This window comes from Oncorhynchus nerka, linkage group LG15 (assembly GCF_034236695.1).
Source record: "Oncorhynchus nerka isolate Pitt River linkage group LG15, Oner_Uvic_2.0, whole genome shotgun sequence".
Lineage (NCBI taxonomy): Eukaryota > Metazoa > Chordata > Actinopteri > Salmoniformes > Salmonidae > Oncorhynchus > Oncorhynchus nerka.
The window spans coordinates 65,184,902-65,212,260 of record NC_088410.1 but is presented as its reverse complement, the minus strand read 5'-3'; the positions used below and the strand labels follow the sequence as shown (position 1 = coordinate 65,212,260).

Genomic DNA, 27,359 nt, shown 5'->3' with positions numbered 1-27,359 from the left:
TTGTAGGTTGCGTTTGTATTTTCATTCAGTTTACATAATATAATGACATTAACTGTACTGTAGCATCTTTCATATGCACCCATTAACACCCATAATTGTCCTAGGAAAGCAGAGATAATTTGTGCAGGATTATAGTACAGTATAGATACAAAATGCTGGGTTCACTCAAGTAACATGTTGCGTTCTCAACAGTAATCTCACATTGCACACAGTGACATTACAGATCCCAATGACTGATCAGTGTTGCAGAATCTGATGGAAATGAACACAAACATGACCTGACATGACTTGCAGATGATATCTCAAGCAGAACTTCTCAACATCTCTGTTTATAAGGCCCTACATTTTGACTGAGAAGACACCTGAACTTTCTGAATACTTTTTGAGGAAGGCAGAGGTCATCTTCTCTGCTGACTTTGGTAAGGATATTTATGATTTTGGTGTTTTACTCATAACAAAGCTATGCATGCCACAAATAGATCAAATAGATTTCTACCCGTCGCTCTCAAAACATTGTAGAAGTGAAATAATAATGCATATATTTTGAATGGACTTATTTTATTGTGCATAAATCTGTGATATACTGTATATTCTGAGTAACACACTGTGTTGGTATAACTCTGTACATGAAAAGAACTGCAGTGAGACTACCAGAGCACCACCATTGTCCAGGTCATCATGGGAGTCATGACTGTGTCTGTTCTTTTCTGTGTCCTCCTCACCTTCCTGGGGACCGAGGTGACTGGTGAGTGACAGCCATGCTTGAGCTCAATCCCATCTCCACTCCAGATACAGTGTACATAGAAACGTTTTTCCATAATTTCCTCTCAGGATTTTTTCGTTTGGTTCAATCTGTTATTGTGGTAATTTTGCATGGAACATACAGCTTGCAGGGATCTGAAATATTTGTCTTCTCAGGGAGGTCTCCCCCAAGGTATCCCAATTTACCCAAACCAGTGGAGAGATTTGCAAGAAGATCTGAACCAATTACAGATCTGTACCAGTGTCCATCTGGGTTTTCTCGACCCAACCATTTCTGGAGCACTTGCTACCGTTTCGACAGGAGTTTGAAGTCAACGTCGGAGGCAAATGTAAGTTTCATGACTGATGTTTACTGACATGCATCCCATTTAGAGTGATGATACGTGAGGTGGAAGATAGTTTGTTGTATTGTTCATCCTCAATATATGAATATGAATGAGATGGAACGCCTATATCAATTCAGCTTTATGGATGATACAAATAAAGACAATGAATGAATATGAGAAGTCAATGTCGTGCTCTTGCTTCCTCGTACAGAATGCATGCCGTCAAAGAGGTGGATCCCTTGCTTCTATCACTAACAGTAAGGTGTACGAGTATGCTCTTTCCTGGTAGACGATGGATATATCTGGGTTGAGGGGAGCCATGAGGTAAAATACCCTATTCCTAGTCCCCAAAGCACTCTAATTTAATATTTATTTTGGTTAATACTGACTACCAATTAAATACTGATGTTAACTTTTCCCTTTTCTCCCTGGCAGTCTGGATTTCCCCAGAAGAACTGGTTGAAAGGCTCTGTGCGTGACCAGAATGGAAAGCATGAGGGCTGCTTGGCATTGGTGAAATTTGGTGGTCAGTATCGCAAACTTATTCTTGTTTTGGTAACAGTAAACAATAGGGGTCTGGTAAAATTACTTTTATAGGGACCACAGATTAACTGTGTTCATATAGTTGTGCCACAACTGTCTAGACAAATGTGCTCTGGAACCCCACTTCGTGGAACCCCAAGTAGAATGATCTACGGGCTGGATTCAATCCGTATTGCAAACGTGCAGAGGAACATCTGCGTTAAAACTCCATTTAAATTTAAACTCAATGTTCCCTTGTTCGCAGAGAATGCATTCATGGTAAATGCTGCATATGTCATCTCAATCAGAAATTACCTTTACATTTTAACTCGGATGTTCTGCGATACGTTCCACAATACTTCCACGATACGTTGAGCAGGAGTACAATGTCGATTCACTCCATAGTGGGTTTTTATAGTGGTAGAGGAGCTCCTCTGGTTAAATACAGAATGAGAAAGTTCTGTCATTTTCGTCAGTCCCATTCAGTGAAGGGTCAACAGCCGTACGTACCTGTTGTCCATGGTCATTGTTCTTCTGTTCTGCCTTGCCCTGAAACTCACAAGGACATTCTCCTTTACAGAAAAAACAGGTTTTGATGATATCAGCTGTTCCGGATTGGTCAACACCGCGTCCTCTCTCTGCGAGATAGAAGCGTCTTAATTCTTCGTGTAAGAAGGCCAAACAGAGAGTGGATTTTGCCAATACTCTCTGTTTTATTTTTCAACTATCGCTCCAAATTGTTCTGAATTGACTTTAAGTCTAATACTCAGAGACAATATCATGAAAAGTGATGTAATGGCTACAGATTCATACATAATGACACATTGATTCAATTGTATTTCACGTGGCCTTTTTTCTACTGAAATTAATACTGGTTTTGCAATGGAATTGTCACTGTAGTATTCTGGAAGCTATCTTGAAGATACTGTACCAAACATGTGGGTACATACAAAAAGGTTTGATTCCCTTACAATCCCATTTCAAGATGAATTATATAATTATGAAAACATACAGTTATTCTCAATACTTACTCTAACGGTGGAAATAGTCTATATCCATTATTTCTGGAACATCTATTGAATTTGTGAACTTGTTGTGCCATGTACATCCCTCCTTGCTTCCTTGCATATCTTTTTGAATAAAAACATTCAGCATCACCCTGTCTCAGCATGATCAACTTATATCACTGTGAAATAAACAACATCAATCAGTAGGGTCATCTCAACCAGCAGCACTTACATAAATAGTATGTGCACTATCTAGTCATATTTTATTGATCATATTTGTTAACATTATTATAAAGTGTTATGATTGTTTTTAATATCTGTGTTCTTGCGTGTACATTGATTGATTGATTAATCTTATGCTACACACAGATAAATAGCATACATTTTTCTAAACAAATCCAATCAGTTAGTTTGATTTATTGCACCTGTTACTGAAATGGTTGTTCCAGTTTAAATGGTTTAGGTAGTCTCCTTATCAACTTTCCTAACCCCGACAGTCATTTCAAATGCAGGTTGCAGGTGAATAAAAATTCAAACTATTGGATGTCCTAACCTTGGCCGGATTCCAATAGGAATTACACTTCACTTTGCAAGCCAGTATAATGTGACTTGCAGGCCTGATGTGGACTGTAAACCAGGACTTTCCTAAAACCACTGCTTTAGGGTCAAATTAGGCCATCAACGTAGGTTCTGATGATATATGTGTTGTAATGTTGTAGAGTTACATTTTAATGATAGCATTCACCTAGGTACTCATTTGTTGCGTGTTTGAATCTCATCATGGACAACTTTAGCGTTTTAGCGAATTAGTAATTTTGCAACTACTTACTACTTTTTAACTACTTTTCAACTGCTTAGAAAGTTAGCTAACCCTCCCCTCCCCTTAACTTGAACCCTTTAACCTAACTCCTAACTCTACCCTTAATCTAAACCCTAACCTTAACCTCTAGCCCAGCTAATGTCAGCCATCTAGTTAACGTTAGCATTAGCCACCTAGCCATCCAGCTAAAGTTAGCCACAACAAATTGGAATTCGTAACATATCATACGTATTGTAAATTTGTTACATATTGTACAAATTGTAATTCGTAACATATAACATGAATTGTAATTCGTAACAGATCATACAAATTGTAATTCTCATATGATACAAAATGTATGATGTACACCCACAAATTAATACATACATACCAAACATAACATATAATACTTTTTGAGCGTCCCTGTTGGATGTACTGCCAAATTCTCTAAAACGACGTTGGAGGCGGATTCTGGTGGAGAAATTAACATTCAGTTCTCTGTCAACAGCTCTGATGGACATTCCCGCAGTCAGCATTGCAATTGCACACTCTCTTAAAACTTGAGATATCTGTGGTATTGTGTTGTGTGACAGAGCTGCACATTTTAGAGTGGCCTTTATTCGTCCCCAGCACAAGGTGCAACTGTGTAATGATCATGCTGTTTAATCAGCTTCTTGATATGCCACACCTGTCAGGTGGATGGATTATCTTGGTTTAGGAAAAATGCTCACTAACAGGGATATGAACACATTTGTGCATACAATTTGAGATAAATACATTTTTTGTGTGTATGAAACATTTCTGGGATTTTTTATATCACTTTGCGTTTATATTTTTGTTCAGTGTCAAATCTGCTTACTCGTGGTAGCTAGTCAATGAAATACTTTTACATTTGTCATTTTTAACTAGTTAGTAAAAATATATTTCTACATATTCATATTATATTCTTCACCTTGAAATTGCGAAGTATGATCAGTGGAGGCTAGGTTTTGTAGTAGATCAGTGGAAAAAGGTTAAATTCCATAAAAGGCAACAAAATGTAAGAATTGTGCCAGGGGTTTTACTGTACATTTCAATAGTCACAGTGTGCATGTCAACATGACAGGGTTGCTTAACTTCAGAACCTTATCTGCACCTGATCACAGGTCAGTTAAGGACATTGGTTGCTACGACTTTAGTTGCTTGTGTTTCGAACAGCATTACTATACAGTATCTGTATAATTTTATTATCATCTTTCGAACATTATTCAATATATCATCCTACATTTGTTCATTAAGGCAGGTAAAACTAAGGTTTTAACTTTGAAGAAGTTTTCGGGACACTAGTGGTCATATTTGGTCTCTTAGGCTACTGTTCATTCTGTGTAATATTACATAGCTATCCATGCAAGTCTGGAAAGGTGCTACAGTACAAATGCAGGTGAACATGCGAAGCAATGGGAGGAACAATGTAAGAACAGAAAACTGATGGGTGCTTACTATTTGAAATCTGTGAACCTAGCTAATTATTGAATGATTATTGATTCCATTGAGTTTATGGGCTCAGTTTTCACAACGAGAACAAGAACAAAATATGTTATATTGTCAAACATCTTGGGCCTTAATACCCACTATATAATACCCATTAAACACAATCATTTTCATAAGAAGCAGAGATTATTTGTGCAGGCAGTATAGATACAACATGCTTTGTTCAGTCAAGTAACACATTGCATTCTAAACATTAAAGTCACATTGTACACAACGACATTACAGATCCCAATGACTGATCAGTGTTGCAGAATCTGATGGAAATGAACACAAACATGACCTGACATGACTTGCAGATGATATCTCAAGCAGAACTTCTCAACATCTCTGTTTATAAGGCCCTACATTTGGACTGAGAAGACACCTGAACTTTCTGAATACTTTTTGAGGAAGGCAGAGGTCATCTTCTCTCTGCTGACTTTGGTAAGGATATTTATGATTTTGGTGTTTTACTCATAACAAAGCTATGAATGCAGGATAAACTTGATTTGTACTTGTCACTCATTAAAATGATGTAGAAGTTAAATAATAATGCATATCTTTTGTATGGACTGATTTATACATAGTTATTTAGTTTCTAAGTACACACTGTTGGTATAACTCTGTACATGAAAATAACTGCAGTGAGACCACCAGAGCACCACCATTGTCCAGGTCATCATGGGAGTCATGACTGTGTCTGTTCTTTTCTGTGTCCTCCTCACCATCCTGGGGACCGAGATGACTGGTGAGTGACAGCCATGCTTGAACTCAATCACATTTTCTTTCCAAACACATAGAGCATTTACTCTCAAGATTTTGTTGTTTGATTTCATTTGTTATTGTGGTAATTATTCATGCAACATACAGCTTGCAGGGATGTGAAATATCTGTCTTCTTCTCAGGGAGGTCTCCACCAGGGTATCTGGGATTAGCTGCACCAGTGGAGAGATTTGCCAGAAGGCCCCCACCATGGCCCAATCAGAACCCATGTCCTCCAGGGTTTTCTCGACCCAACCGTTACTGGTGAACTTGCTACCTTTTCGACAACAGTTATTCCTTATTCCTGGAGTACTCTAATTTAATATTTATTTTTATTAGTCAAGGACCTTATGTAACAGTATAACTTTAGACCGTCCCCTCGCCCATACCCGGGCGCGAACCAGGGACCCTCTGCACACATCAACAACAGTCACCTACGAAGCATCGTTACCCATCGCTCCACAAAAGCCGCGGCCCTTGCAGAGCAAGGGGAACTACTACTTCAAGGTCTCAGAGCAAGTGACGTCACCGATTGAAACGCTATTTAGCGACCACCAAGTAGATGCTGACATTGACTTTTCCCTTTTCTCCCTGACAGTCTGGATTTCCCCAGAAGAACTGGATGAGAGGTTCTCAGCGTAACATGAATGGAGAGAGTGAGGACTGATTGGCACTGCTGAAAATCAATAGTCAGTAACACAAACTCACAACCGTCTGGACAAATATACTGTACAACCTTTCTGGAACCCCAAGTATCAGGATCTGTGTGGTCTGTAGATGTTGGGTGAGCAGGAGTACAATTGAATGTTAATACACTCCATCGTGGGGTTTATAGATGTGGAGGAGCTCTGGTTAAATACAGAAATAGATAATTCTGTCATTTTCATTGGCCGCTTTCAGTGAAGGGTAAACAGATGTACCTTTGTTCTGTCTTGCCCTTCAACTCACAAGGACATTCTCCTCTACAGGTGAAGCAGGCTTTGATGACATAAGCTGTTCCAGTATCGTCACCTCTGCCAAAACTCTCTGCAAGATTCATACTTCAATGGACTGACTTTTCCTAGGAGTCCAAACAGAGAGTGCAAAAGGGATTTTGCCAATACTCTCTGATTTTCTTTTTCTAGTATTGTACAAAATTGTTCTGAGTTTGATTTAAGTTGAGTACATATAATGAAAGGTGACGCAATGGCTACAGATACATACATAATGATACATTGATTCAATTGTATTTTTGAAAGCAGAGTAAATACTTGATTAAACAAGGGATACAACGAATATTTGAAAGCATGTGCTTCCACACAGGTGTGGTTCCTGAGTTAATTAAGCAATTAACATCCCATCATGGTTAGGGTCATGTATAAAATGCTGGGCAGGCCATTATTTTGGCTACCATGGTTATGCCCCCATAGAATCCACAGGGCACGAATGGTCACTGAATGGTTTGATGAACATGAAAACGATATAAACCATATGTCATGGCCGTCTCAGTCAACAGATCTCAACGCAACTGAACACTTATTGGAGATTTGGGAGCGGTGCCTGAGACAGCTTTTTCCACTACCATCAACAAAACACAAACTGATGTAAATTCTCGTGAAAAAATGATGTCGCATCCCTCCAATAGAGTTACAGACACTTGTAGAATCTATGCCAAGGTGCATTGAAGCTCATGGTGGCTCGTGGTGGTCCAACGCCCTGTTAAGATACTTTATGTAGGTAATTCCTTTCAATACATAATCATACTTTGATTCAATTATATTTTGGGTGGTCTTTTTTTTTTTGAAAATGATTGTCAGGTTTTGCAATGGAATTGTACAGATGTGGGATCTGAATTTGATCATTATTTTCTTGCTGAGGAAATGCAACTTGTGTTCCACTTTAAAATGTCAGACTTGATTAGCCCTAAAAAAATATGTATCAACCCCTACAAAAAATGGCCATTAAATTATAATCCACATAATAATTAACATTTCCTGTTGCTCCAGGATAATTTTCCTGCTGTAACAAACTGGCTCAAATTAAGGTCTTACATCAGAATTCTGGAAGTTAAGATTCAGTAACAACCATTTACAGTTGAAGTCGAAAGTTTACATACACTTACGTTGGAGTCATTAAAACTAGTTTTTCAACCCCTCCACAAATTTCTTGTTTAACAAACTATGGTTTTGGCTAGTCGATTTGGACATCTACTTTGTGCATGACACAAGTCATTTTTCCAACAATTGTTTACAGACGGATTATTTCACTTATAATTCACTGCATCACACTTCCAGTGGGTCAAAGGTTTACATACACTAAGTTGACTGTGCCTTTAAACAGCTTGGAAAATTCCAGAAAATTATGTCATGGCTTTAGAAGCTGCTGATAGGCTAATTGACATCATTTGAGTCGATTGGAGGTGTTCAAGGCCTACCTTCAAACTCCGTCTTTGCTTGACGGGAAGATCAAAAGAAATCAGCCAAGACCTTAGAAAACAATTGTAGACCTCCTCAAGTCTGGTTCATCCATAGGAGCAATTTCCAAACACCTGAAGGTACCATGTTCATCTGTACAAACAATAGTACGCAAGTATAAACACTATGGGACCACGCAGACGTCATACCGCTCAGGAAGGAGACACGTTCTGTCTCCTAGAGATTTACGTACTGTGGTGCGAAAAGTGCAAATCAATCCCAGAACAACAGCAAAGGACCTTGTGAAGAAGCTGGAGGAAACCGGTACAAAAGTAACTATATCCACAGTAAAAAAGAGTCCTATATCGACATAACCTGAAAGGCCGACCAGCAAGGAAGAAGCCACTGCTCCAAAACTGCCATGGGGACAAAAATCATACTTTTGGAATAAATGTCCTCTGGTCTGATGAAACAAAAATAGAACTGTTCGGCAATAATGACCATCGTTATGTTTGGAGGAAAAAGGGGGACGCTTGTAAAGCCGAAGAACAGCATCATGTTGTGGGCCTGCTTTGCTACAGGAGGGACTGGTGCACTTCACAAAATAGATGGCCTCATGAGGGATGAAAATGATGTGGATATATTGAAGCAACATCTAAAGACATCATTCAGGAAGTTAAAGCTTGGTCGCAAATGGGTCTTCAAAATGGACAATGACTCCAAGCATACTTCCAAAGTTGTGGTAAAGTGGTTTAAGAACAACAAAGTCAAGGTATTGGAGTGGCCATCACAAAACCCTGACCTCAATCCTAGAGAATATAGAACATTTGTGGGCAGAACTGAAAAAGTGTGTGCAAGCAAGGAGGCCTACAAACCTCCTACCAAAACTCATTTACACCAGCTCTGTCAGGAGGAATGGGCCAAAATTCACCCAACTGATTGTTGGAAGCTTGTGGAAGGCTACCCGAAACGTTTGACCCAAGTTAAACAATTTAAAGGCAATGCTACCTAATACTAATTGAGTGAATGTAAACGTCTTTGGTTAAGGTGTATGTAAACTTCCGACTTTAACTGTTGAGATATATTTTTATATTGTGGCGCACAAGCCACCTGGGAGAAACTCGTGAAGGCCTGGTGACAGACAGAATCTACATCACACGGTGATGGCTACCTCTGCTGGATGTGCCAGGTCTCGACGGGTCCTCCTAATTGGGGCTAATTGAGGTTGGTGAGTAATCAAGGGGCTGATTGCTCACCAGCCAGCGGGCAGCACACAGGAGGGTTGGAGGTAGACCTTGGAGGACCTCATGGGAGCCGTGGAGATGGACCAGAATACTACTGTTCACGGAGACGCATGCCATGTCTGAGAGCCGTGGGAGGGGATGGAATGAAAACCCCACCACCATGCTCCCCTATCTGACAGTCACCTGGGCTAAAGGACTGCAGCCGGGGAGAGTCGACCTGCTGCTGACGACCCCAGGTTGATGGAGACCACAGGAGGTGTTTTGAGTGTGGCACCCGGGATCGACGGTCACGACACCCCGCTCTGTTGGATTCTGGGAGTGTATTAATGCTCGTACAAGACCGCCTGCTGGCCCATCCGACCGACCGTGGTGAGGTCAGATGGGCCAGCAGGCGCACTTGTAAGAGCAGTCGCGCTTGTACGAGTAGACCTGCTCGTCATCGTGACCCCACAAGAAAGCTGTCAGATGGTGGTGGGTGCCGTACCTGAGATGCTCTCCTCGTGGGACGAGATTGTCCGCTGTTTGCGGCACTGTGGCGGCAGGAGCTGGGAAAAAGAGTACGAGCCGGCGACAAATGAGAGCGGGGAAGGACCGTCACCTGCGCGGAATGGAAGCAAGCAATTGCCAACCCCGTGTCTACGCACCCGGAGTCGGGGTTGGAGGGGACGCAGGAACCAACTTCAACTGGTGAAAAACCGGAGGAGGAGCCCATGCTCTACCTCCTCGATTTCGAGGGACCTGCTGAGACACCTGCCCTGAGCCCCCTGAGAGGACAGTTTGGGACCGCCCAGTGGGAGGATCTGATCTTGAAAGTCCCCGCAGCCTGAGTGATAGGGGTGGATGGTTAGCTTCTTCCGGGGGTGAGTGACTGGAGATACCCCATTTCCAAATAAAACATAACCTGTTGTATCAAGTGTTGAACAAACAGGGGTACTTCGAGAGGTGCTGTTGCTTCCTTCCGGTACATCAGAATCGTTCTTCAGCTGGCCCACACCCTTTTGCTGGGGGTGCACCTGGGAATACCAAGTTCATGTCCTGTCTAATGAAAGATTTGTGTGCTCGCCTACAGATAAAGCAGTCCGGACCTCTGTCCTTCATCCACAGACGGATGGGCTCATCGAACGGTTCAATAAGACGCTCAAACAAATGATGAGGAAGGTCATCGAGCGGGACGGGAAGAAATGGGACCAGCTACTACCCGACCTAATGTTCTCGATTCGAGAAGTGCCCCAGGCCTCCACTGGGTTTTCGCCTTCTGAACTCCTCTACGGGAGGAGACCACGCAGCCTACTGGATCACGCCAAGGAGGTGTGGGAAGCCCAGCAGACCCCCTTACACAGTGTGATGGAACATGTATAGATGATGCAGGAGAGGATGACAGCCATATGGCCAGTGGTAAGGGAACATGTGGAGAAGGTCCAGAACGCCCAAACCAAGGTCTACAATCGGGTACCCAGCCCGTGAGTTCCATGTGGGTGACAATGTGCTAGTTTAAATCCCCACCGCAGAAAGTAAGTCCCTGGCAACATGGCACGGGCCTTACGAGGTGACAGAGAAGCTGGAACCCTGTAAATTACAACGAACAGCAGCCGGGGAAACAGAAACCCCAACAGATTTACCAAATGGAGAGATGGCATGTGAGGACAGTCTTGGCTGTGTTGTGGTCAAAACACGGGATGTCAACGGGACCAGTGGTGGTCCCGAGAAATGAACACTACTTCCACACCTGGCACGGTGAAAGATACTAAAGAAGCCATACCGGATCCCGAGGCCTGAAGGAAGGCCGGGAAGCAGGAGGTGGAGGCTATGCTGAGGATGGGAGTCATTGAGGAGTCCCACAAAGAACACTGCAGCCCCAGACGGTAGTCTGCGTTTCTGCAATGACTTCCGGGAGGTGATCATCAGTTTGTTCGTTGCCTATCCCATGCTGAGGGTGGACACGGTCATTGACCATTTGGGAAAGGCCCGAGACATCAGCATCCTGGACCTGACCAAGGGATAATGGCAGGTACCCTTGGCAGCCTCCTCCCAGGGGAAGATGGCATTCTCGACACCGGACGGCTTATACCAATACCGGGTCCTCCTGTTTGGTCTCCATGGAGCCCCACCCACGTTCCAGCGCCTGATGGACTGATTCCTCCGACCCCACTAACAATATGCATCAGCCTATTTGGAGGACATCATCATACAAAGCCTGGGTTGGGAAGAGCACCTGACGCGCCTCTAGGCGGTACTGGATGGGCTCAGGCAAGCTGGGTTGACAGCGAATCCCAAGAAATTTAAGCTGGGGTTTCGAGAAGGTAGAGTACCTGGGGTATTTGATCGGACGGGGGAACATCAAACACCAGGAGCGAAAGGTCCAGGCAGTTCGTAACTGGCTGGCCCGTCACACCAAGACATAGGCCAAGTCCTTCCTGGGGCAGGCGGGATAGTATAGCCAGTTTATCCCCAACTTTGTGGCTATAGCCTTCTCTCTTACCGATGTGACTAGGGCCCACTTCCCGAAAACAGTGAGGTGGTCGGATGAGTCCGAAGCGGCGTTCAGGCACCTGAAGGAACCCTTGTGCTCCCATCTGATTCTTGTGACGCCCAGACGGATGCCTGTGACACAGGACTAGGGGCCGCCCTGACCATGGTAAACAATGGGGAGGAACACCCCATCATATACATAAGACGGAAGTTAATAGTTTGAGAAAAAACCTACTCGATTGTCGATTAAGAGTGTCTCCCATGCTCCCATGGTCTGGATGGCCAGGGGAAAGGACATGAACGACCGAGTCACCAGCTGGTTCTTGTCCCTTCAACACTTCTCTTGTTCTGTTGTCCACAGGTCAGTGGCGAAGCATGGGAACTAGGATGCCCTATTGAGAAGGGAGACGTATATCGACGTACATTGATTGAGGTTGGGGAGTAATCAAGGGGCTGATTGCTCACCAGCCGTACAGGGCCCATAAAGCTGCCAGGAGGCCACTACTAAAGGACACCAATAATAAGAAGAGACTTGCTTGGGCCAAGAAACACGAGCAATGGACATTAGACTGGTGGAAATCCAACCCTTGGTCTGATGAGTCCAAATTTGACATTTTTGGTTCCAACCGCCGTGTCTTTGTGAGACACAGTAGGTGAACAGATGATATTCGCATGTGTGGTTCCCACCGTGAAGAATCGAGGAGGAGGAAGTGTGATGGTGTGGGGTGCTTTGCTGGTGGCACTGTCAGTGATTTATTTAGAATTCAATGCACACTTAACCAGCATGGCTACCACAGCATTCTGCAGCAATACGCCATCCCATTAGGTTTGCACTTAGTGGGACTATCATTTGTTTTTCAACAGGACAATGTCCCAACACACCTCCAGGCTGTTTAAAGGCTATTTGACAAATAATGAGAGTGATGGAGTGCTGCATCAGATGACCTGTTCTCCACAATCACCCAACCTCAACCCAATTGAGATGGTTTGGGATTAGTTGGATGGTAGTGTGAAGGAAAAGCAACCAACGAGTGCTCAGCATATGTGGGAACTCCTTCAAGACGGTTGGAAAGGCATTCCAGTTGAAACTGGTTAACAGAATACCAAGAGAGTGCAAAGCTGTCATCAAGGCAAAGAGTGGCTACTTTGAAGAATGTCAAATATAAAATAAATTTAGATTTGTTTAACACTTTTTTGCTTACTACATGATTCCATATGTGTTATTTCATAGTGTTGATGTCATCACTATTTTTCTACAATGTAGAAAATAGTAAAACAAAGAAAAACCCTGTAATAAGTAGGCGTGTCCAAATGTTTCCTCCTATGTAAAAGAAGAGAATCTTAGACCTAACCACACAGAGATATGCCTGTGGCATGTACAGACACAGTATATGTAGGCTCAGCCCTAATTTATGTGCTCGTTGACACCTGGAGTTGCATGGCAAATGGTCCAGGAGCACAAGGAAGACAAAGGACAATGCCAAAGGACTAATCAGCCCTTCCCACTCTGAGGGGACACAATATATATTTGTTACAACATCTAGAGGACTGACTATGATAGAATAATGATTTAGTATCCATGTTTGGTAGCTGACGATAAGTCTGGTGCTGTCTATATGGATGCATTTTCTCTGTGGTTCACAGGGTGAACTCTAAATTACTCTCAATAAGGTTTTATTGTCCTTTCAGGAATTCTGTCTCATTTACACTGGTCTCATCCTCCACACAAGTTCTTAGATGCTTCAACTCCTTGTGGAGATTGGGCTTTGGTGGTCAGTTTACACTGTACACTTGGTATCATTTTGTTGGTTGGTTTTGGCTTGAAAGGTTACACCTTCAGATGTTGCAAATGGAATTACATGCCTTCATTTCCTAGGCTTCGAGGCCTCTGGCCTAGTAAGCATATTTTTGTCCATGCTTTGCCTTGTAAGTTAACCTTGGAATCTATTTGTCTAGAATAATGCTTTGTTAATTTCTGTATTGACTTCTAACCTAAGTTTTCTTTTGTATGTGAATCAATTCATTTTACAAAGGTATTAAATAATACTTACTTTGATATTCGCTTCTCATGACCATTCCTTGATGTTAGCCAGCTAAACACATAATACTTGCACATGGTTCAACTGTAGTGTCTTGCATATTGCTAATTATCTTCATAGAGTCAGATAAAAATGTTAATATTAGACGTCGTATGTGAGGTATAATATCATATATACTGTAGATAAAATGTCAAATATTACTACCCACTACATAGAGACGTACTGTAAGGACCTGATGCTGGACAGGAGAAGCAGGTACGGGGAGTCAGACATTTATTAGGGTATAGACATAGAACACGACAGGAACACCGTCAGCACACGGGTTAACAAGGGCATATGACTAACAATCCCGAAGCTGGGAACAGAGCTTGGGAACAGACAGATATAGGGAAGGTAATGACACAAGTAATTGAGTCCACGTGAGTCCAATGATCGCTGATGCGGGTGACGGGGGGGAAGGTGGGTGTGTGTACTGATGGTGGCTTGAGTGCGTAATGCTGGGCATCCTGGCACCCTCGAGTGCCGTGACACGTACAGAAAGAGGGTAATTCATACATTTTCAATCTGAACATTTTGTATAAAGATAAGCATTATGTTTTTATATTATAAGAGTAATTGTTGGAGGCCTGAAACAGTCTTTCTCAACTCAAGTTCAACTGTCGCCGGGGCGCACTGCCTTCATATCATAGGCCTGCAGTAGCTAAAGCTTAATAATAGCCACACTATTCCAAACCTTCACAAATGTTTCTAAACTTTATTAGGGTTATATCAAAAACGAAGTCGTACCATTGTTTACAGGGAAAATAGGAGCAGAAGAGCAAATGTAAACTAGGGACAAAATGCACTGCCCTGCCCTGCGCCCCCTAAAAAACACACAATCCTGCCCAAAGCTCCACAAAAAGCTTGACAACCCCCCCCCCCTATTGTAGACCACACCTCCCCCCAGTAAATTGAGATCTGTCCCTTATGCATTTCGTCCATTGCTTATTACAAGTAATTCCATGACAAATCTCCATTACAAAAAATGCACATGTGAAATGCATTTTCCTAATTGTTAACGTATGTACAGTTGAAGTCGAAAGTTTACATACAGTACACCTTAACCAAGTACATTTAAACTCAGTTTTTCACAATTCCTGACATTTAATCCTAGTAAAAATTACCTGTCTTAAGTAAGTTAGGATCACCACATCATTTTAAGATGGTGAAATGTCAGAACAATAGTAGAGAGAATGATTTATTTCAGTTTTTATTTCTTTCATCACATTTCCAGTGGGTCAGAAATGTACATACACTCAATTAGTATTTGGTAGCATTGCCTTTAAATTGTTGAACTTGGGTCAAATGTTTCAGGTAGCCTTCGACAAGCTTCCCGCAATAAGTTGGGTGAATTTTGGCCCATTCCTCCTGACAGAGCTGGTGTAACTGAGTCAGGTTTGTAGTCCTCCTTGCTCGCACACGCTTTTTCAGTTCTACCCACAAATGTTCTATAGGATTGATGTCAGGGTTTTGTGATGGCCACTCGTCCTTAAGCCATTTTACCACAACTTTGGAAGTATGCTTGGGGTCATTGTCCGTTTGGTAGACCGATTTGCGACCAAGCTTTAACTTCCTGACAGATGTCTTGAGATTTTGCTTCAGTTATATCCACATAATTTTCATCCCTCATGAGGCTATCTATTTTGTGAAGTGCACCAGTCCCTCCTACAGCAAAGCAGGGCCACAACATGATGCTGCCACCCCCTGTGATAAGGTGCGTCTCGGTGAGAGGTGTAGGAGTCAGGCGCAGGAGAGCAGGGATTTCTGAGAAGCGTGTTTAATATATATATATATATATATATATATATATATCACACACACACACACACACACACACATATATATATATATATATATATATATATATATATATATATACACACACATATAGTCCACCAATACAAAATTGGCACAGATGAAAATTCAAAACTACGCTCTCGAAGGAACAACCACAGTTCCGACACTACATACACGTACGTAATAGCGAAAACAATAAACAGCATAGATAATCGAACGCAAATACCCACAAGCTTAATCCTGCACGAATTAAGGAAGGCAACAGGTGCCCTATATACACACAGAAATAAAAGCAATTGAAACCAGGTGTGAAAAGGAACACAGACAAAACAACCAGAAAAGGAAAAAAGGATCGGTAGCGGCTAGTAAACCGGCGACGCCGAGCACCGCCTGAACAGGGAGAGGAGTTACCTTTGGTAGAAGTCGTGACAGTACCCCCCCCCCGACGCAACGATGCCGGACTCGAGGACGACCCGGAGGACGAGGTGCAGGGCGATCCGGATGGAGTCGGTGAAACTCCCTTAGCATAGGTGGATCCAGTACGTCCTCCACCGGCACCCAGCATCTCTCCTCCGGACCGTACCCCTCCCAGTCCACGAGGTACCACCCCCCACCTGACGCCTCGAGTCCTGTATGGACCGAACTGCATATGCCGGCGCCCCCCCGATGTCCAGGGGGGACGGAGGGACCTCCCGCACCTCAGCCACCACCGGCCAGAGGAGAGACACATGAAACGAGGGGTTAATACGGTAATAAGGGGGAGCTGTAACCTATAACACACCTCGTTAATTCTCCTCAGGACTTTGAATGGCCCCACAAACCGCGGACCCAGTTTCCGGCAGGGCAGGTGGAGGGGCAGGTTTCGGGTCGAGAGCCAGACTCGGTCCCCCGGTGTGTACACCGGGGCCTCACTGCGGTGGCGGTCGGCACTGGCCTTCTGCCGCCCTTCGGCCCGTTTAAGGTACCCGTAGGCGTAGGTTTCCCTTGAGCATCTCACCCAATCGTCCACCACAGGAGCCTCGGTCTGGCTCTGATGCCATGGTACCAGGACCAGCTGATAGCCCAACACACATTGGAAGGGCGACAGGTTCGTAGAGGAGTGGCGTTGTGGCGGAGTGAGTTCTGGGCCATCTCTGCCCAGGGGATGTACTTCGCCCACTCCCCTGGCCAGTCCTGGCAATACGACCGCAGAAACCTACCCACATCCTGGTTCACTCTTTCCACCTGCCCATTACTCTCGGGGTGAAACCCAGAGTTTAGGCTGACCGAGACCCCCAAACGTTCCATGAACACCTTCCACACCCTGGACGTGAACTGGGGACCGCGATCAGAAACAATATCCTCAGGCACCCCGTAGTGCCGGAAGACATGAGTAAACAGGGCCTCCGCCGTCTGTAGGGCTGTAGGGAGACCGGGCAAAGGGAGGAGACGACAGGACTTAGAAAACCGATTCACAACGACCAGGATCGTGGTGTTGCCCTGTGATGGTGGCAGATCGGTCAAGAAGTCAACCGACAGGTGTGGCCAAGGCCGCTGTGGAACGGGAAGGGGTTGTAACTTCCCTCTGGGCAGGTGCCTAGGAGCCTTGCACTGAGCGCACACTGAGCAGGAGGACACATAAACCCTCATGTTCTTGGCTAAAGTGGACCACCAGTACTTCCCACTAAGACATCGCATGGTCCTACCGATCCCCGGGTGACCAGAGGAGGGGGATGTGTGAGCCCACCAAATTAGCCTGTCTCTAACCTCCAGCGGAACATACACCCGTCCCGCTGGACACTGTGGTGGAGTGGGCTCAACACGTGATGCTCGCTCAATGTCTGCGTCCACCTCCCACCTCACAGGTGCCACTAGACAAGAAGCCGGGAGGATGGGCGCAGGATCAATGGCCCGCTCCTCTGTATCATATAGTCGGGACAGTGCGTCTGCCTTAGTGTTCTGGGAGCCTGGTCTATAGGAGATGGTAAACCTAAATCGGGTGAAAAACATGGCCCACCTTGCCTGACGAGGGTTCAGTCTCCTCGCTGCCTGAATGTACTCTAGATTACGGTGGTTAGTCCAGATGAGAAAAGGGTGTTGGGCCCCCTCAAGCCAATGTCTCCACACCTTCAGGGCTCTGACAACAGCCAGCAGCTCCCGTCATAGTTTCGCTCCGCCGGGCTGAGCTTCCGAGAAAAGGAAGCACAGGGGCGGTGCTTCGGTGGCGTATCCGGATGCGTCCACCTCCACTATGAATGCCAAAGAGGGGTCCGGATGCGCCAGCACGGGAGCCGAGGTAAAAAGAGCCTTCAGGTGACCAAAAGCCCTGTCCGCCTCAGCCGACCATCCCAGACGCGTCGGCCCCCCCTTCAGCAGTGACGTAATGGGAGCAGCCACCTGCCCAAAACCCCGGATAAACCTCCGGTAGTAGTTGGCAAACCCTAAGAACCGCTGCACCTCCTTTACCGTGGTTGGAGTCGGCCAATTACGCATGGCTGCAATGCAGTCATCCTCCATCATCAACCCCGATGTGGAAATGCAATACCCAAGGAAGGAGACGGCCTGTTGGAAGAACAAGCATTTCTCAGCCTTGACGTACAGGTCATGCTCCAACAGTCGCCCAAGTACCTTGCGCACCAGAGACACATGCGCGGCGCGTGTAACGGAATAGACCAGAATATCATCGATGTAAAGCACCACACCCTGACCGTGCAGGTCCCTGAGAATCTCGTCCACAATAGATTGGAAGACTGCTGAAGCATTCTTCAACCCGTACGGCATGACGAGGTACTCATAATGGCCGGATGTGGTACTAAACGCTGTCTTCCACTCATCTCCCTTCCGGATACGCACCAAGTTACATGCACTCCTGAGATCCAGTTTTGTGAAAAACCGTGCTCTGTGAAATGACTCAATCTCCGTGGCAATGAGAGGTAGCGGGTAACTATACCCCACCATGATGGAATTTAGACCTCTATAGTCAATGCACGGACGCAGACCTCCCTCCTTCTTCTTCACAAAAAAGAAACTTGAGGAGGCAGGTGAGATGGAGGCCCGAATGAACCCCTGCCCCAGAGATTCAGATATGTATGTCTCCATAGCCACCGTCTCCTCCTGTGACAGGGGATACACGTTACTCTTGGGAAGTGCAGCACCTACCAGGAGATTTATCGCGCAATCCCCTCGTCGATGAGGTGGTAATTGGGTCGCCTTCTTTTTACAGAAGGCGATAGCCAAATCGGCATATTCTGAGGGAATGAGCACGGTGGAGACTTGGTCTGGACTCTCCACCGTTGTAGCACCGATGGAAACTCCTACACACCTGCCTGAGCACTCCTCCGACCACCCCTGTAGAGCCCTCTGTTGCCACGAAATCCTGGGGTTGTGACGGGCCAACCAGGGGATCCCCAACACCACCGGAAACACAGGAGAATCAATGAGGAAGAGACTAATTCTCTCCTCATGACCCTCCTGCGTGACCATACCCAGTGGAGCCGTGGCCTCCCTGACTAGCCCTGACCCTAATGGTCGGCTAATTAAGGCATTCACTGTGAAGGGTTTGTCAAGCTGATCAAGGTCAATAAAATTCCCCGCCGCGACTGAATCTACCAGCGCCTTATGCCGGGAAAGAGGAGAAAATTCAGGAAAAACAATCCATACATACATGTGACCAACAGGGGGCTCTGGGTGAGCCTGGTGCCGACTCACCTGAGGTGTCCGGGCAGTGCTCGGCCTGGCGTCTCGACTCCCTGGAGGACCCCCCCAGCACCGGTCAGCAGTGTGCCCTCTGCGACCACAGCTGGCACAGGAAAGGCCCCCTCCTCCGGTCGCCCTCGCTGCAGCACCTCCTAGCTCCATGGGTGTTGGAGTGGTGGTGCTGGGAGATGGAACTGACAGAGCCCGATCTGGACGTCCGCGGGTCGCCAGCAAGTTGTCCAACCGAATGGACATGTCGATCAACTGGTCCAAGGACAGGGTGGTGTCTCTACAGGCCAGGTCCCTACGGACGTCCTCACGCAAACTACACCTATAGTGATCGATCAAGGCCCTGTCATCCATCCCGCGCCAGCGGCCAAGGTCCGGAACTCTAGAGCAAAGTCCTGAGCACTCCTCTTCTCCTGCCTCAGATGGAACAGCCGTTCTGGGTAGTGGTCCCTCGCCGAGTCAGGATCGTTCCATACCGCGTTGGCCCACTCCAGGGCTTTAACTGAGAGGCAGGAGACGAGGGCGTTCACACTCTCACCCCCCGAAGGAGCCGGACGAATGGTCGGACGAATGGTCGCCAGGTATAGGTCCATCTGGAGTAAGAAGCCCTGGCACCTGACCGCTGTCCCATCGTACTCCCTCGGAATGGGGCGAGTCGAATCCCACTGTGCTCAGGCAATGAAGGAGAGGATAGTGGTACTGGTTGGGGTGTGGCTGATAAAGGTGTGGGAAGGCCACCTCTCTCCCATCTCTCCATCGTCGCCATCACCTGATCCATGGCGGTCCCCAGCCGGTGTAACACTGCCTGTTGTGTTGAACTCGCTCCTCCACGGACCCTGGGAGTGCGTCTGCTCTTGCTGACTCCATAATTCACTGGTGCGTCTCGGTGAGAGGTGTAGGAGTCAGGCGCAGGAGAGCAGGGGTTTCTGAGAAGCGTGTTTAATATAGATATATGTATACATATATATATATACACACATAGTCCACCAATACAAAAGTGGCACAGATGAAAATCCAAAACTACGCTCTCGAAGGAACAGAAACTCGTGTCAATACACGGAGGAACAACCACAGTTCCGACACTACATACACGTACGTAATAGCGAAACCAATAAACAGCATAGATAATCGAATGCAAATACCCAGAAGCTTAATCCTGCACGAATTAAGGAAGGCAACAGGTGCCCTATATACACACAGAAATAAAAGCAATTGAAACCAGGTGTGAAAAGGAACACAGACAAAACAACCAGAAAAGGAAAAAGGGATCGGTAGCGGCTAGTAAACCGGCGACGCCAGCGCAGCCCAAACAGGGGGAGGAGTTACCTTCGGTAGAAGTCGTGACACCCCCGTGCTTCACTGTTGGGATGTTGTTCTTCGGCTTGCAAGCCTCCCCTTTTTCCTCTAAACATAACGGCCAAACAGTTCTATTTTTGTTTCATCAGACCGGAGGACATTTCCATAGTCTGTTTTTTTTGTGGCAGTTTTGGAGGAGTGGCTTCTTCCTTGCTGAGCGGCCTTTCAGGTTATGTCGACATAGAACACATTTTTACTGTGGATACTTTTGAACCTGTTTCCTCCAGCTTCTTCACAAGTTCCTTTGCTGTTGTTCTGGGATTGATTTGCACTTTTTGCGACCAAGTACATTAATCTGTAGGAGACTCCTTCCTGAGCGGTATGATGGCTGCGTGGTCCCATGGTGTTCATACTTGTGTACTATTGTTTGTACAGATGAACGGGGTATCTTCAGGCGTTTGGAAATTGCTCCCAAGGATGAACGAGACTGTGGAGGTCTACAATTCTTTTTCTGAGGTCTTGGCTGATTTATTTTGATTTTCCCATGATGGCACTGAGTTTGAAGGTAGGCCTTGAAATACATCTACAGGTACACCTCTAATTGACTCAAATGATGTCAATTAGCCTATCATAGCCATAGCTTCTAAAGCTATGACATACTTTTCTGGAATTTTCCAAACTGTTTAAAGGCACAGTCAACATGGTGTATGTAAACTTATGACCCACTGGAATTGTGATGCAGTGAATTATAAGTGAAATAATCTGTCTGTAAACAATTGTTGGAAAATTACTTGTGTCATGCACGAAGTAGATGTCCTAACCGACTTTCGAAAACGATTGTTTGTTAACAAGACCTTTTTGGAGTGGTTGAAGAACTAGTTTTAATGACTCCAATCTAAGTGTATGTAAACTTCCAACTTCAACTGTATGCATCAACACCTGCTGACCTGCAGTATCACTTGTGCTTTCATCAGTGCATGGATGAGTAGAGGTGGACGAGTCAATGACCGGTAAGGATACAGAGAGAGGATCACGTTTGCCTTTTATGAATGAAGGGAAGAGATGAAGACACCGAGCTGGGATTACAACATGAACCCTGTGCTAGTGACCAGAGGGTTACACAGCCAAACAACATGCAATGACTTTTGGCCTCTGTTCCTTTCCATCACTTGCCTGAAAGAAACGGAGAATCAAAACAAAATCAAATCATTCAACAAAAAAATAGTTGAATGATGACTGATCTGGAAAATTCCATGTATGATGCTTCTCATCCTTTACTTAATCCCTTTATCAGTTGTCACTCATTTAGAAAAAAATGTAGACATTTACTTATACAGATGTAGGATATTAATTCAAGGAAAATAATCCTGCTGCAACAGGAAGTGAATTATTGTGTGGATAATAGTCAATATACATTTTTGTAGGGGTTGATAAATGTTTTGTTAGGGTAAATCAATTCTGAAATGTTAAAGTGGAAATGACAAACTTTAGAAGCCTTTTTAAATCTAGAGTACACTGCAAGTTTGAATGTTTTTCCGTGCAGGAACCTTCCTGCAACAACGGGGTGATCAAATGAAGTTCCTACATTTGTACTTTGCTAACTACGCATACAGTATATTCAGTGGATTACTGTTTATGACAAAGACCTACATTCTTCCTTTCTGGAAGTTTTGGGTCACTGTGGATCGTACAGTAGTGAACTGTTGGTGTTAGTCGGAGCAGGAGTAGGAGAGTCTTCACTGCGGTGGAAATTCATGCCACCATGTGAACCCTGCCCAGCTGACCCCACAGCCCAGTGTGAAATTTGACACGGCTCTGGGGTCCCCTTTATGACATACTTTTGCTCTGTGTGAGCTATAGTGTGTGTGTGGTGTGTCGTGTGGCGTTAGGTCCCCATTTTCAGCAGGACGTCTGCAGCTGCTGTCCACTGGCATTTCAGCCGTGTCATCACAGTAGTGAGGGGGGGGGTCAGTGAGACTGAGGGGGCTGCCTGCAGTCTACTTTTGTGGGTTCACTCTCGCTGTCCTTGGCCCCAGCCCTCCACGCCTCACTACTCTCCCTGAGTAGTCTAGTCCCACGGCCCCACCATGGCCGACCAGTACCAGTACAACACCAACGAGGAGAAGATTGTGAAGGACAGCCACACCAAGGAGATCGATCTGATCAACAGAGACCCCAAATTGATAAATGAGGATGTGATCAAGGTAGGTGAACCATGATGACGCCATCCACTCACACACACACTGAATTTACAGGTTTAACTCCTTTTTGCCTAAAGTAAGGAAAGACAAGTTTGAAACCTTAGTTTAAAATGCAAGTCTAAAGTCTAAACTTAGAGTCAACACAGTACACTGTAGTATGTTGCTGTGTTCCTGCCAGGAAGGTCCCAAAATAGCCCCAAGGCCTTGTGCCTCAGCACGGCATCCAGGGTTTATTTCTGGAATGGGACTGAAGGGGTGTGACAGAAGGGGAAATGATGAGGCTGTTTCTTTTTGGAGCTTCATCACTGCTTTTCTTGTGTTTTTCACGTTTACATACATTAGCAGCTATCACGGTGCTATATTTCCCCAGAGCTCAGGAGAGCATGGAAGGAGATAAAACAGGGCGTATGGCAAAACTTTCATTTACTTGAGTGAGCCATGTTATGAGCATGTTTCTTACATGTGAGGGCCAAGAGCACTACTTCTCTGGATTATATTGTGAAAAGTTTTGTACATGTTAAGTAGATGATTTATGATTTATATCGAATGGAACACGTTCTATAATCCAGTATTATCTACACAATCGTAGTAGTTTAAGTTACAGTATGAGCTTGCAGTTTTAAAAAACTGTACAGAATGACATTTTCCTGTTGTCAAATCATTCATTTAAAACGTAGCTTGTTTTTTCTGTTTTGTCAATTTCAACTGCTCATCTAAATCGTACTAAGACATGTTATATTAAAATACTAAGTATGGAAAGCATGTCTACAATTTTAAAGGGGTGTTAAAATGAATAGACTGGGATTCAGAAGTAGAACTTCTTATAATATTTAAAATGATGAAAATTGGTTTAGCTTTGTTAGGAATCTGTTGCTTGTAACATCCCCCTGTCACGATCACTGACAAGTTCATTACCATTCAGGGTTGAGTTGCAGATGTCTATGCAACAGTGAGCCAGGATTTTGTAAGGACCAGGTATTGGATACTGAATACAACAAGCAATTACAAACTGGGCCATCGCAAGCCTCATGCATTTTACATGACAGAACTGTTAGTTTCCGGAAACTTGATCCAGATCGTGATCTGAGATAAGTACGGACTATAAGTATTCATCAAGTGTGCAAAACTGAGGGACATAGTTTTAAGTAAACTGTTTCTTTCATTACTATGTACCCCAGGCATTAGGCAGGCAAATCTGTCGTTCTGCCCCTGAACAGGCAGTTAACCCACTGTTCCTAGGCCGTTATTGAAAATAAGAATTTGTTCTTAACTGACTTGCCTGGTTAAATAAAGTTTAAATTAAAAAAAATATTTAAAAAATGATAACAGTCATGGTGCTGAGTCACAATAACACATGTATGTTTACATATCACATCGATCACATTGATTAGTTGACTGTGGAGGGATTTAAGTGCATTGTCACCAAGCACATTGCTCTTGACTTTAAAAGGGAATTTACACTTGAGCCGACATCCACAGCATTTACCGTAACCGCTTCGTGAACATTGCGAAAGTTACCTTTTAAAAGGCATATTGTCAGCAGTGCAACGGGCTTGAATGACAACGTGCCGTTGATTGAATCCTGGCTCTGGTGTTGGGTCCTCAGACAACCCTCAACTCTTTCCTCAGTGAGGTTCCACTAACGTTGTCCATGGTATTCCCTCCCTGCAGGTGGAGTTTGAGGATGTGATCGCAGAGCCTGATGGCACACACAGTCTGGATGGGGTGTGGAAGCTCAGCTACACCACCTTCACCGTGTCCAAGTACTGGTGCTATCGCATCCTCTCAGCCATCTTCGGCATCCCTATGGCTCTGCTCTGGGGCTTCCTCTTCGCCTGCATCTCATTCTGTCACATCTGGGCTGTGGTACCCTGTATCAAGAGCTGCCTGATCGAGTCCCAGTGCATCAGTCGCATCTACTCCCTCTGCATCCAGACCTTCTGTGACCCCTTCTTTGAAGCCCTGGGCAAGATCTTCAGCAGTGTGAAAGTGGCCCTGCGCAAAGAGGTCTAGACACTCACATCACCGCAGTGTTTACACATGTTTGGATGAAACGCTACACCCTTTTTATCCGCCAGACCAGATGACCAGTCCTGGTGTCCTCATATTTCCCAAGACACCCCCCCCGCTACCCTTACCCAGCCCAAAGCCCAGGGCCTCGCCCGTCTCAGCCCTTTGAGTCCTGACATGCACAGAGAGACCAGTGCCACAAGAGGCTCTGTGACAGCTGCAGCATGGTTGGGTGACAGCTTTGGCTCTGTTGGAAGGCAGAGAGCTGTCTGTTCATTGAGGGAATATAGGGCTGGCAGCCATGGCATGGGCAGGACTTGTGTCCCAGAGTGAATGTATTTTGCGATGCTGAGGAAAGTGGCTCCTCGGTCACATGACATAAACACCCCTGTGACACTAACGGCCTTGCAGCACCCGTAGGACAATATACAATCTCTACTATATTGGCCAATTCTGAATTGATATACAGTCAGATGTGTGTGTGTGTGTGTGTGTGTGTGTGTATGTTTTGTTCCTAATGGTAAACTAGTTGATGTTGTGCAATGGAAAAGATAATTGTAGTGCTTGAACAAGATTATATCATGTTTTACAAAATGAATAAGATGCAGTTTCTTTACTGAATCATTTTGATTAAACACATCCTAAATTGTCAATTTTGCTTCACATTTCTTTCACATAAGCTTCCAATAACTTGACTGTGTGGGTGTACAAACTGTAAGAATATTAGGAAAAAAGGAGACCCAGGTATTAAAATTACAAGTGGAATGTTCTAGTCGCAGGTCCTACAATTCAGCCAAGTGCGTGCCCCTGTTCAGGTCTCCATTGCCCTGTCATTCCTTCGTTTTGTCACCAGGTGGAACCAAGAACAGTTCTGCTCATTGAAAGGTAGGGATAGAAAAGCCAATTGCGAACCACCGTTCTGGATCCTGACATGCCAGGTTGTGATTGACAATACTGAAAACCATACCAAGAAAAGTAGAATTGCTTTGTCTCCTTCTTTCTAAGAAATATATGTGCATGAATCAGCCTCTAATAAATTTGAATGGTTAAATTAGAGTAACAGAGGCTCAACTCCATTTGATGCAAAAAAATACATTCAGACTCACTTGATGGAACACATACAATTTATTTCAAATAAATAAGAGATACTTTTACAAAATACAACACTCTAAATACAAATAAGACAATTATGTTTTCTACAAAATGTTCAGTAGCCTTAATGTTCAGTAGCCATAAGTTGAAAACCAAAACATTTACAGTAAAAGGAGAAGCCAACTTCTGCCTTTTGATACTGACATTTTTTTTATGTTTTCAAGGAACGGTGTGTCAGGTAGATTCAATATTAAGGCAGGTCACCCTCTTTATGCAATAGTTTCTAAAAATACATTGAATACAATGAGGTTTCTCCCCCAATTCGGAGTGTTCTGAGTGTGTGCAATCCATTTCTCAATCATATTTAGCAACATAGAAGACGCCAGCCTAACACTCAAAAAGTACAGACAGAGTAATTATGTAGAAAAACAAATGCGTGCCAAAATACACCACAATTATCATAGAAGTACATTTGGACGTGTGTGTTCATCCTAGGGGGAAATGGTGGCTAGTTTGTTGAGTTGCTTTCTGTAAGAATAAGTAAGTTAACCTTAAAGGGGCAATCTGCAGTTGCTACATCCATTTTTGAACTTATAAATTAATGATATGTACACATTGATTCTTAAAGAATATAATTATAAATGACTCAAGCTTAAATCAACTGTATTACACAATCAGAACCCAAAATATAAGCTTGTTTTACTCCAATGTTTGGAAACAAAGTCAATGTAAACAAACACTTTATAGCCTCAAATTATACTTTTGATATCATGGATGGTCAGTCCGTGTTTCCATAGCTGTCTATGAATTTGAGAGTGGTTACATTTCAGCTTTTTACCGAAACAGGGGCAGGCAGAACTCTTTGTCATTGTTTCAACTGCTGATTGCTGCTTTAACAACTTGACAGATATCGCCATTGTCATAAAGCCAGGACATTTCACAAACTGGATAGTTGAAACGTACTGTGTGTGTGTGAACTAATACATGGTGCGATGCAGCAAGACATAAGCAACAGGAGAGTAGCTTAACCTTCAGGTTGACAAAGTTAAAATGTCCTTCTGGATTGGTCAGTATTCACAACCCAAACCACTATTACAGAACTTTTTGACACAGAGTCTTAGGCATGTTAATCGCCTTTAAGTCCATGGTGAGGAGAACACAGCTCTCTCCTCTCCTTTCCTTGGTTTGGAGTGGCAGACAGTCAGTCCTTCATTTTCCATTCACCACCTACTGTCCTCCTCCGCAGACCAAATACGTAAATCCATCAGTCTGAAAACACAATCAATGGATGACTCACTCTGATCTGCGACAGGACATTTGGCTGTGAGAGGAGACATTCAACAAAATGTCACCAAATAAATCTGCTTCATCTGTACAACAATCAATTGTTCATTCTATTCTTGACCAA

At 44.4% G+C, this 27,359-nt stretch overlaps 1 protein-coding gene and 2 long non-coding RNA genes across 6 annotated transcripts in view; all 3 read left to right on the top strand.

The window, feature by feature from the left end:
- LOC135560234 (uncharacterized) overlaps positions 1-2,767 on the top strand; it is a 48,493-nt gene extending 45,726 nt beyond the window's left edge. Inside the window, exons 1-6 of one of the 2 annotated variants that reach the window (XR_010458817.1) lie at positions 398-419; positions 635-745; positions 919-1,091; positions 1,300-1,412; positions 1,524-1,614; positions 2,191-2,767. This is a non-coding gene — a long non-coding RNA (uncharacterized LOC135560234). Of the gene's footprint in view, positions 1-397; positions 420-634; positions 746-918; positions 1,092-1,299; positions 1,413-1,523; positions 1,615-2,190 lie in introns of those variants that run through there. The other variant, XR_010458818.1, reaches the window with a different exon arrangement.
- A 2,451-nt stretch (positions 2,768-5,218) lies between these two features.
- On the top strand, positions 5,219-7,408 carry LOC115116678 (uncharacterized). 3 transcript variants are annotated; one of them, XR_010458608.1, is made up of 4 exons: positions 5,219-5,369; positions 5,571-5,673; positions 5,831-6,471; positions 6,656-7,408. It is a non-coding gene; the product is annotated as an uncharacterized LOC115116678 (long non-coding RNA). The 3 variants fall into 3 exon arrangements; XR_010458609.1 differs by having other exon boundaries at positions 5,222-5,369; positions 5,831-6,194; positions 6,286-7,408; XR_003861576.2 differs by having other exon boundaries at positions 5,248-5,369; positions 5,831-7,408.
- Positions 7,409-22,542: 15,134 nt separating this feature from the next.
- On the top strand, positions 22,543-25,512 carry cav3 (caveolin 3). Its single transcript, XM_029683237.2, has 2 exons — positions 22,543-22,852; positions 24,521-25,512. Exons 1-2 carry the CDS (start codon positions 22,736-22,738, stop codon positions 24,860-24,862), a joined length of 459 nt encoding a protein of 152 aa, XP_029539097.1. The 5' UTR covers positions 22,543-22,735; the 3' UTR covers positions 24,863-25,512.
- The last annotated feature ends 1,847 nt before the right edge of the window (positions 25,513-27,359 follow it).